Raw genomic sequence first — 12135 nt, 5'->3', positions numbered from 1 at the left:
GAGCGTTACTTGCTTACCAATAATGTTCATGTGAAAGGTAAAATATATAAATATAAAGAAAATTGTTGTTTCTATTGTCGTAGCCTTTGCTAAAAAGACTTTCTTCCTGACTAGCGCTATGTAGTAAATGATGCACTGTCTACAACAAATATGTATAAATGGAAAAACCTAAAATTTTTGCAAGATTTTTTTTTATTGTTTGTAAATAATCCTAATAATAATAATCCTTGGATTTCTATGTGTATAATATGTAAACATGATTCGTAACCCTAAACTTCCAATGAAATTTGTTCTGTGTACTTGACTCTTCTTGAAGCAAATTATGACATTGAAAATATGATTGGTTTGACCGAAATTCAAATTACAAGAATTGCTTTAACCTGTTATGATGCAGTGTTACGTTCTCAACTTTATAGTTTCTAACAAACATACAAATCATTTACTATCAAGATGAAACTGATTGTAAGGTACTGTTATTGGCTAAACATTTTCGTGACAATCGTGAGGAGCCCAACAGATGGAAAGCAAATATTGGAGATGTCTTAGTTCGGAGATGCCGTGTGGCGAGGAGATACGCGAGTGAAGATGCATCACGGCTACATATTTAACATATATTTTTTCATAATTGATACAGATTTTTTCAATGCCTTATCTTATCCACTATTTATTTACCTAAAATTACCTACAAAATAGTTATCATTGTTCTGTATTTCGCTTTTGTAACTTATTCATTATATTAACAACCGAAATTAATGACAGATTTTTCACAAAACGTAGAAAATGGCCGGTTTGTAACAAATAAAAGCTTGATAGTTACTGTAGAGTTTTAAATTACGTCATCGATGTGCACCATGTCACCGCCCCTTCTACAAAATGGAGCCAATATTTTTTGGAACTTTCTTTAAATATAAACTAACAGGTGAATAGTTAACAAAACAGAAGATCATTCTTTGCCTCTATCCGGATATTGACCTATAACAGCGTATGCCTATACCACGGGCTATCATTGCGAATTCTCTTTTAATTCGATTTGAGTGTATAATTGACACTAAGTGGGTTTAGGGTCAAGTGAGGCTTTCAATAATATCCTATACGTAGACAACATATACCTAAAGTCTGTATTACATGATACCGTGCTTCATTATGATCCTAATTAGCTAAGTTTACCGATACAAACATGTATTTCAAACTTTATATACAGGGAATACACAGAACTGAGTAAACGCTATGTAACAACTCCTTATGTTCGATTATAATATCCAATATGTATTGATACGTATATAAGGGAGATATACAGGTCTAGAACAGAATGTTCCAAGGTAGGGCAAATTGAAGAATTGTAGACAAAAAGGATTTGCTCAGCATGACATTAGGAGATTACGTGAGCTGGCAGTAGCAAGAACAATTTCGTAAAGAGACATAGTACCTATATTATCAGAGGCCGTTACCGGCAATTAAAGGCAATTAAGGTATTATTTTGAAAACATTGCATCGATGTCATTTGATTACGATTTACTACATCAAAGCAAGATTTTCCTTCAATTGCCAACCTAAGGGCCGTATGGTATAACTGTTAGCATCACAGGTCAATAGACAGACTGACACACAAACGATTTATTAAAACTGTATGATTGGTTATCACTTTACACTCCCATCACACCTATAGCAATCATTATTAAATATATTTGCTTCACTATAAAACTCAATTTTAAATTATTATTCCGTATTTTTACTTTAAAACTAATAAAAACATATCGGTCAAATGTCGTTCCGTAAAGTTACAAAGGTTTTTTTTCATAATAGGTATATTTTACGTCTTGTACACCACCACGGGTTACCATGTGTACCGTAACGTATTAAATGATACTACTTGCTACGATCCCAATAAGGAACTGTAATTCATTCGAATAATGTTATATTATTGTACTTATTACCATTTAAAAGTAGTATAGAATAACGTCGTTCGCATTTACCTGGTTTCAAATGACTTATTAAAGCCAACGCAAAACGCCCATCTTTGTATTTTTAACGTCTAATTATAAAAATAGATCGCATTTGTACCTGCTGCGACTTCGACCTTTCCCAGCTTTTGAAGTGCTCTCCCCAAATTAATATAAATAGTAAGATAATTACAAACAAGCAGACTTTGGACTTCAGAATAATTATTGACGTTTTAATACAACAAACAAGTGAACAACAGGAATAACCGGGAATTCACACAATTATTTCCTTAAAATTTTTAAGGAAATATATTACTTAACAAACTGAGTTGCATGTCACGAAGTGTGAACAATATGAACATTTACGCACTCACGGTTTTCCCGTTCAGGTATACGTACGTAGATTGTTGGAATGGAATATTACACGTTATTAGAATTATAAAGTTTATTTATTTTATAGAGATACTTAGAAGACGTAGGGGGATGATTGCACCGCGGTCGGAGCGTGTGGAGCGTGGAGAGCGCGCGCCCGCCCATTTGCCGGCCCGCCCAGAGCTCACGCACCGGATATATAAGCGCGAGGCAGCCTTCCAGCGGCACAACGCACCACAACCACCGACACTCACGAGCTCTCTCATCCCCGACAACAAACGCTCACAGGCAAGTACTAATATATATTTATCATTCATTTTCTAAAACATTATTTCTTCTAACGTTTTGTATAATTTTTTGCGAAATAAAATAATTTGAAAATTTTGTTAGTAAAAAGTTTAAATTCGTAATAGTTCAAGTACGTTTTTTTGTCTTTAAATCCTTAGGTTAAAGAAATAACTTTATTTGAAAGCTTAATTTTTCAGTCTTAAATTGGATATTTAAATATTTTATGTTTAAATAAAAAGAGGACTAAATAAACTTCATTTAGAATTTTATATTCATAGTTTCAATTTCATTTAGGCACCGTATACAAAGTATACTTAGAAAATTTCACTACTGCAAAATAAATAACAGCATAGAACGTATATTACTCACAATATTGAAAAAGAAAATAAATATACGTAGTTTTAAGTACCAATGCTATTCAATATCGAGTCGAGTTTTCGCAACGTCTAAAAACTTTCTTAACTAACTGTTGCTTTCAACCGAACAAGGTTGAGCTTAAATATAAACAAGTGAATTACACGTGTGCCACTGGGCCCTCGTTACAAACCTCCGGCGACGATAACTTCCGCATCCGATAACAAGCCTTATTATCGTCAATGATCTGTCATTCTACTTTCTTTATTTTCCCTCTTAATTTAGTTATAATGAGGTTTAATATAACACGATTCCTTCCTTAAATTACTTGCTAATACGTAAAAAACCTGTTTTCGCTTGCCTTATATATTCATTGTAGATACATCTATTGACGATTTAATAAAACAATGTGATAAAAAATTTAATTATTGTCGTATACACACATTTTTTTGCAACGAATCAGCAGCTGAAAAAGCAAAGAATGCAGATATGAATTAATATTCTTCGCTTTGCTTTGCCCGAGTCACACGATAACATTCATAGAATAGATTAATTGTTCAATTTAATTATACAATATTGCATTTCAATACGACCATCTATTTTTCTATGTCGGAAATGAAGCATGAAATGATAGTTACTCTTGTCAAAGAAAGTGTTATCCTTCGTTTTGTCTTCCTCTCGGATGCTCGGAGTAGGTTTGTAGTGAAAAAATATTTAATTAAAAACCCGCTTCGTAATCAGTAAAGTACGGTACCGTCCTTTACTGATTAAAGGAAATGTTTTTATATCCGTTCTCATGGATAATTACAAGACAGAAAAGTTGTAAAACTGTGTAATATGCTCATGAAATAATTATGCAGTTGCCGTGTTCTGAACATTTCAAATGACTTTAGTAACAGGTGCAACAAAAACTCTTTAAATGTTTCCAAAATAAATCTATTATTATCTATTTGTAGAAAAACCTCGGCCACATTTCTAATATTATCTCTATATTTAGATTAAAAATTGCTTCATTCAAAGGCTTGATTGCTTACACGTGTAACGTTGCCACGTTTATTTTCTACTATCGAAAGTTCATCAATACACGGAATTAAGGCAACATGATTGATACAACTCTTTTCACGTCCAGCACATGACACTGAATGAAGATAGTTTGACCTCAATACAATATTTTTATGTCATATTTATTTGCTGGAAAACTTTATAGTAACAGAGCATAGGAAATCAAATTTTTAGTATGTGCGTTGATGTCTTTTTGGATTCATTGCTGTTTTTATAATAAAGACGTTAAATTTCACGGAACATAAGTCCTCATAGCTTCCTACAGCATTTGTATTATCTCAAATTTGATCCACACTTTAATATATTTGGCAGATTATTTACTGAACAATAAACTTATCTGCAATACGTCATCTTGAACACTTTTATTCACAAAACCGTTTTTTCTTTGACATACATTCCCTATTTTCATTTTCTATGAGACAGGTAATTCAAATTGCTTTGCTCATCTTCAATTACGTTATCCACAGACTCAATAATACTTTATTCAATATCGTAGGTATAAAACATATAGAGTTTAATGAAAAGAATGTATTTCAAACCGCACCTTTTATTACTGTCGTATCATAAAGCAAAAGTCGATGCAATTTTACATTATTGCATTTTATACGATCTCTGTGCGATCATTTTATTATTAGGTAACTAGTATCTGTCTAGCGACGTACTGACTTTCAGAGCTTTGAGATAATTACAATGAGTTATAGAAATATCGCCTATAAATCAAAATGCGTTCAATTTGCTCACTAGAATAATGATCGTACTTTTCGACGCATCAGCAAAAGGTATTTCGACAATTTATTGAATCTTAGCGATATTTTGGTATCATACGAAAACTCGAATATCAGATTGAAAGAATTGAGTTAGTCTGAATCAGTGGAACTTTCCTCGTCCTTATAGTGTCGAGGGAATTTATTAAGAGAGTTTAGTAAAGCTTCTAACAAAGTGTAACATTTAGTTAGCAACTGACCGCTACTAATAGAAGATATGCTTGTTCGTCGTAACACAGAGTATGCTATAAGTTTATGTTATGTTAGTAAGTTTTGAATGTTTGTGCAGGTGCAATGATGCGAAGTGCCGGCGGAGCGCTGGCCGTGGCCGTAGCCGCGCTGCTTGTCTGCTGCAGCGCCGACCCTCACCAGGTATGAACAATGAATAACAGAAGATTCTTATTTCCACTTCCTCCACAATTGCTATATCTTACCTACATTTAATCTCTATAATATTTTACCAGAGCAACACAAAAAGCTCGCCCTCATTAAAAAGAAAACATATCTCTTTTGTTTCCAAAACGCAAACGGTTAGCCATGCTCTCTTTTGTTAAAGCTCCTGTTATCAAGAATTTAAGGATTATCGTTGTACACGGCACAAAAAACACATTCATGAGAGTCGAAATTCTCTGACTTTTCAGCATTTATATTTTCATTTTAAGACAATTAAATAAGTAAAACATTGTGATTTCATATGATAATCAACCAGCACACATTCCTTTTCGCTCCTGTGAGAATACAACTTGAGAGGCAATAGTACCAATAGTTTTGAAATTATGCATATTGAGAATCGGACGGAAACAGTTCCCACTCAATTAGATTCTAGAGCCATTACTAGGGGCACTCAGACCAGCCAGCCGTTAAAATGGCATCATTTAGTCAAAGGAGATAACGAAATGTCCATTTGTTAAAATTGGTCTTTCTTATTGCTTCGCGTCATCTTTTACCGCGGGTCCGGTAATACCCCACAATCACAACCCTGTCAGAATCTTAATTGACGAAACAAATTACAAATGGTCGTCTCCCAACGAAAATATAATCGCAACTTAAGCTTCTAATTAAACACTAAACGTTTGGCAATCGAAGTCTATTTATAAAATGTTATAAATGAGACAATTCAAATTTTAGAAATGAACTGCCTGCTCTTGTAAGAATTATTTATAAGCGACCCTAATTTACGATAGAACAAAATGGTTAGTTTGTGTTATAGTAAGTCTAGTTTGAAATGTTTCTAATTGCTTTTTCACAAGTAATATTGAATACCACTGAGTATTACACAGCGTAATATTAAATGTTGTTTGTTGAAAGTGATTGTGAATGGGTTAGTGTACTTCAATCTTAGATACTTGAATAGTTATAGCAGTTTTCGAGTGAGGAATTAAAGGAACTTGTATTGAATAGTGCTATACTTGCCTCCGACATATTGCGCTATTCTTTGACAAAATTGTATTAAGTGTACTTGTCAGAATTGAGATACCAACTTCGTAATTTTATATAAAAATATTCTTTATAACTCAAATAGATCATCAAGATCACTTTCATAGGAATTATAGTGCTATCGGCTATACGGGCTTTTAAACGTTATAAAATAACCAAAGTAATTTGTTTACAAATCAGTATACTAGTATTTTAATATATTCTATTCAAATGTATACTATTTAGGTAATAGTCATCTAGGGCTCAATGGATAGTGTCTGAGAGCTTTTTTACTCATTGACCGCCTCTACTTATTCCACGCTCGTAGGTATTTCCCTGAGGAGTTCGACAGTGGTGTATTAAAACTAGTTTTCTTTACCCGTGCCATTTTAATATTATAATTACAATCACCACGTTATAGGTCTGTTGTATATGTACCCTAAGCGTCGGTTCAAATAGTTATAACATGTTAGTATTCATTGTAAATACTATTCTAGTTCAAGCCACATGTAGTAAACATGTTATTGAACAATCATTGGTTTGCCACCAGGAACAGGATGTAAGTGGCAGCGAGCACAACTCTGGGGAACGCTACGACGCCGCCGGTAAGTTTACTCTCTGACATTCGCACAGAAGTGCACACATCACGAACTTCGACACCGTTCAATATTAAATTTATACGCACACAGAATGTTAACACGGTGATACTATACCTGGCACGTCATTGCGCAAACTTTACCAACCACAACGGTAACTTGCAAGTAACACGATCAATATTGGATTAAACTCAAAGTACACATACTTACGTCATTTATCCGAATAATATAAACTTCGTACGAATAATTAATATACTTAATAAATTATTTAATCCATACTTTGATTGTGTAAAGCACCAAAACTTCGCACCGAACACAAAATCCCTACCACCAAAATTTTTTCGCACTGTTCAATCAATAACAAATGTAGAAAAACGTTATGCAATTTCACTCCACCAATGTATTCTTATGACGTTATAAAATTAGCACTCTGTTAAAAGGTATTCCTCACTTGCCTGCACACGTACCAACGATTAATACCCTCCACTGTGTTTTGTAAGTACAACGGAAACTGCACTTAGTTTAACAAAATCCTCCTTGCGCACTAATATTATTATGGTGATGGAATATTGCACCAATCACAATGTACGTCTCTGCACAAGATTGAATCACGACGCTTTTGTTCACGGTGATGTTGTTTCTTGCACATCGCGTGGTAAGTACGAATTTATTTTAATGCACAGTCATGTTTTATTTCAAACACTGTCATGCCTAAATATGCTTGAATTTAAGATTGCTCGAATTGTTACAGATTACAAACAAAGAGAAGAACTGGAGGATTTCGTACGCTTCCTCATGCAATACGAAAATAAGCTTGAAGGTCGTAGTGGTCTAAACGGTATCGGGGGTAGCACACTGCTTGGAAGGAACCTTAACGCTTACGGCGCCAGGAATGGCCTCGGTGGACTAGGGGGCAGCTCTCTCTTGGGTAGGGGCTTAGAATACGGACGAAACACTCACAACCTCGGGGGATCTGGATTGCTAGGAAGAAACTTAAACGGGCTCGGTGGTTCCAGCCTTCTGGGTCCGAACTTGGACTCGATCGGGGGTTCTACCCTTTTGGGCAGGGATCTCGAAGGAGGAAAAAGACTGCACTCTAGATTCATTGACTCCCTCGGCGGCGGCAACTTTGTTCGTAACTTGGACTCTATTGGTGGAGGGAATTTTGTAAGGAACCTAGACTCTATCGGAGGAGGGAACTTCGTAAGGAATCTGGATTCTATCGGCGGCAGTAACTTCGTCAAGAAAAACCTTGACCAGCTCGGCGGACCCAACCTTATCAAGAGGAACTTAGATTCTTTGGGCGGCGGCAATTTTGTTCGCAATCTTGATTCCATCGGTGGAGGAAACTTCGTCCGTCAACTGGACTCCATAGGAGGCGCTAACCTTGTTTAAATAAGGCATTACTACTAGCTATTTTACCCTCAGTAATATTTTCCCAAATTGTACAACGTAATAAAAATGTGATACCTCTATAACATTTTATTTATCCAATTCTGCCATTATTTATCATTTGGTGTTGAAGTTTTCAAATAAATACATTGCAATCTAGGCATTCCTGTTTTACTACCATTTACAATACGTATTTTTTGTGACTAAATAATTTATTTACTATGAGTTACTTCACCAGGTAAGCTAGACTAAAGTTGAATACATTAATATAGCATTTTCAATTCAATGTTTTCACTTGGTTAATTTATGTGATTCACATTTAGGCCACAAGACTCGGACCCTAGAGCCTCTGGGCGGCGGCAACCTGGTCCGTGAGGTGCGAGAGATCAGACACTCGGGATATGTGCCATATCTCATCTCCAGACGATACGATTTCGGCAGGTTGGTTCAGATTCTTTTTTTCATATTTTAATTTTTTTGGCCCGTGTCGTAACCTGGCAACAGAATTTAGTTGCACGGATCTTTTCAACATTCTAAAGGTCGTAGTCAAGTATAAAGTCATTACTATTTTCTTCAATAGCCAATCTACATTACCTATCGGGGGGTAGAATACTTGAAGACACGGACGTCCTGGCGCGATCGCGATTGACTTAGTGCAAAGTAGATAAACATAATAGTTGAACATGAACTATTACAGCAATAATACAATCTTCTACAATTACGGCTTAATAACTTTATTTGTAAATGCCTCAATCACCTTGTTCACATTTACTTTCTTAATATAAAATTCATAAACCTGATTAATCTTTTTTAAAAGAAAGATTAAACTAAATTAAACCTCCGCCTTTATAAAGCAAAGTCAATTAGTTTTCCGAGACTATTTGAAAGTGTAGTCAAAGTCAAAGGGTAATAAGGTAAGGTACTTGGCAGCAAAGCTTGCATGAATCTAAAATAAGCATTTGGCGGCAGTCCGTACGGAGGCAAGCGAGAGCCGTGGCCGTTGGCGCCGGTCGAGTATGGCGGATATTACGGAGATGGACTTCCCAAGCGCAATTTCGATGAAATCGACAGGTAATACTTACACTTTTTCTTCTCTTTAACTTCTTCATTGCGAGCCGTTTAGTTCAATATGTATAGATTAAATGCTAAACTCTACTAACTGTATGTACTTTCCTAACGCAACTTCCAATTTATGAAATAACATTTATAGTAGGTATTTTTATTTTTTGCTCGTACAATAAAAAGTAAAGAGGCGATGAAAGCCAGTTTCAAAATAAAACCGTGTTTGCACAGTTCGGTTCAGTTGACCGATACCGATAAAATTGCTTTGACATTTTATTTTAAAAATGTATAAATATGTCAGCGCCGTTCCTTTCATAATCAACATTCAATGCAATTAACGATACCTACCTGTCCAAGTACATATTATTACGTACGTATTATGACCATATATTGTTTTTATTACGCATTAGATTTTAAATCACGGTTGTGTATATATTTTTGTAAATGCTCGCGGCATGAAAACTTTTTACTGTGGACTTTAATTATTACGGGTATGACTGTGTAGTACGACTACGAGTAAAATATACAAATTGGATTACCTGCGAAAACTGCTTACTGTAGTAACCTCTATATACAAAGTTAATAAGGGAAAGGTAATTTGTTTCATGGAAAATAAAATTTGCGGTAATTAAACATTGTTAGGAAGTTGAAAGATTATAAAGTTATTAAAATGTTTTTTAGAAAATCATGTAAGCGACACGAGCATAATATTATAATTATATGTTTAGTGTAGTACCTGTATTTTTTACCACAAAGCTTCACAGTAGGCTTCATCACGCTACCAGCGGTATTTAAATAACTAAATATTTCCGTTCCACCTCCTTGAACAGCAAAACCACGGATTCCTTTTTTATGATGTTAAGTTACGTGTAAAAATCGTCCTAATTTGTCAGTTTTTAAATGGTACTAACTCGAACGCAAACATTTGGTTTAAATAGCATTTGATTTCTGTTACAAAATTCCTTGTAGACCAGTGGTTCCCAACCAGTGGACCGTGGAAGTCAAAATATGGTCCACGAATGATTTTAAAATTTTAAATTTTCCGGATGTTATTACACTTTGCAAGTAAAACGATCCTAATGTTATATTCATAACAGTCGTAGCCACGGTATCTTCGTTCTTACGCCGTAATACAATATACTTACATAGTGGTCCCTGCCAGCAAAAATAATATAAAAGTGGTCCCCGACTAAGAAAAGGTTGGGAGCCCCTGTTGTAGACTAATTATTTCGGAAAAGAGAAACAGACCATTTCTGGTTGTAATAGGTAGGTTGGTAGGCTGGTATGAAAAACAAAGCGTCTTAAATAAATGAGTGGAATAACACGATGTTTGTTCGTAGGTCTGGACTGGACACGTTTGTGAAGAAGCGCAACTTCGATGAGATCGACCGGTCATCAATGCCGTTCCCATACGCCACCAAGCGCTTCTACCACCTGTACGGAACCAACTACCTTGATCTTGATACCCCTGTGTAAGATGTGTTGACGACCCTAAGTACTGACACAACACAATGACATAATACTTTCAACACATTTTTCGTAAACAAAAGACTCTAACAAAGCTAATCTAAGAAAATTATATTATTTTTTTATAGCCAGTGTGAAATGGTTACATTTAGTTTGGTTAATGATCACTGAAGGCATATTTACTCAGGTATAAAGTGCTTTAAACAACATTAATCGATACAGTGTAATAGTTCATTGATTTTATATTGATAGCTTAAAGTTGAAACGTCTAGAACAGTCTCGTCATCAAGTTTTACAGACAGAAAGATATCCTAAAACAACACAGCTTTCATAGAAACGATATCTTAACATTCCGATTTTATAATAATATTAACTCTTACTCAACAGTTGAAATGATAAGTGTTGGCAAAGTTTTAACATATTCCTTGTGTTACAGTTCAAGCTTCGACAAGAAGAGGTACAGACCCGACTACCCCATGGACGAGATCGACCTCTCCCACTTCCCCATCGGGTCCAAGCGGTCCCAGGACAGCTACCCGCTGGTGCCACGCAATATACTCTAAACAACGGAAACAAGCTGCCGTCCTATTTCAATACTCTTTATCCTCACGTAGTCTCTGGAACTTTGTGATTGCCTAATAAAATATTTTGTTCAGTGTTACTTCATGTAATGGTCTTTGACTTGCTACAATACTAAAGTTCTTATTTTTCTAAAAAAAGTTTTAATGAGATCTCCAAGACTTTGTTCTGAAGTTTAAGGCTCACAAAACTTGACGGTCACACTCACGTGTTAACATTTCATCGTAGTATTTGTCTCATTGTTCACCAAAGATCTCGTTCCAGTTACATTGTTAGACTTAATATATTATGATATTGTACATTTCTCAGATATTGTAGATTATATTTAAAAATTAAGGAGGGAGAGGTTTAGATTCTTATCTAAATGTTATATCAGTATTATCTATTACCCTAGAATATTGAATTAAAATAAAATCGTACCTGTGAATTCAGTTTCTCAGTTGTTACTAAAAAAATATTATGTATTTATTTAAGTTAATTTGATTATAAATTATTATGGAATAAAATAAAAAGATTATGAATGTTCATGGTGGTTTAATTTCTCTGTACATTTATCTTACTGTGTCATGAAACATGAACCAAAATATAATTTTACACAAGTAAATATAATTAATGTTTAAGTTTGCCCTGCAAAATACATAAAGGATCCCTAATCTAGCTACGGCGGTTAGACAGGGGAGCAAAACAGCGGGTAATAACTCGCCGAGGGCTGTCAACACTCTATTTAACAAGCAAATAGCTTCCTAAACACATTATTTTTCTTTTAAACGCGTAAATGACAAAGATAAGCCATTCATTTTAACTCTTTAAATGTAACGCGACGTATGTTGTATCTAAGGCCTT

The 12135-nt window shown here is 34.8% G+C and overlaps 1 protein-coding gene across 2 annotated transcripts; it reads left to right on the top strand.

Annotated features, from left to right (window-relative positions):
* Window positions 1–2427: 2427 nt before the first annotated feature.
* On the top strand, window positions 2428–11817 carry LOC142977861 (orcokinin peptides). 2 transcript variants are annotated; one of them, XM_076121977.1, is made up of 9 exons: window positions 2428–2600; window positions 5070–5152; window positions 6747–6801; window positions 7544–7792; window positions 7922–8101; window positions 8508–8625; window positions 9154–9255; window positions 10587–10718; window positions 11150–11817. In XM_076121977.1, the coding sequence occupies exons 2-9, from the start codon at window positions 5075–5077 to the stop codon at window positions 11274–11276; spliced, it is 1041 nt and encodes a 346-aa protein (XP_075978092.1). In that variant the 5' UTR covers window positions 2428–2600; window positions 5070–5074; the 3' UTR covers window positions 11277–11817. The 2 variants fall into 2 exon arrangements, with proteins under 2 accessions (XP_075978092.1, XP_075978091.1); XM_076121976.1 differs by lacking the exons at window positions 7544–7792; window positions 7922–8101 and having other exon boundaries at window positions 2430–2600.
* Window positions 11818–12135: the final 318 nt, after the last annotated feature.

Source organism: Anticarsia gemmatalis, chromosome 13, assembly GCF_050436995.1.
Source record: "Anticarsia gemmatalis isolate Benzon Research Colony breed Stoneville strain chromosome 13, ilAntGemm2 primary, whole genome shotgun sequence".
In the NCBI taxonomy this organism is placed as follows: Eukaryota; Metazoa; Arthropoda; class Insecta; order Lepidoptera; family Erebidae; genus Anticarsia; species Anticarsia gemmatalis.
This window is presented reverse-complemented; position numbering and strand designations above follow the sequence as displayed.

Coding starts and splice junctions, on each gene's coding strand:
- LOC142977861 (XM_076121977.1), top strand. CDS start 5,075: ATGATGCGAAGTGCCGGCGGAGCGCTGGCCGTGGCCGTAGCCGCGCTG. Junction 6,802..7,543: donor GGAACGCTACGACGCCGCCG/GTAAGTTTACTC, acceptor GAATTGTTACAG/ATTACAAACAAAGAGAAGAA. Junction 7,793..7,921: donor GCTAGGAAGAAACTTAAACG/GGCTCGGTGGTT, acceptor GCGGCGGCAACT/TTGTTCGTAACTTGGACTCT.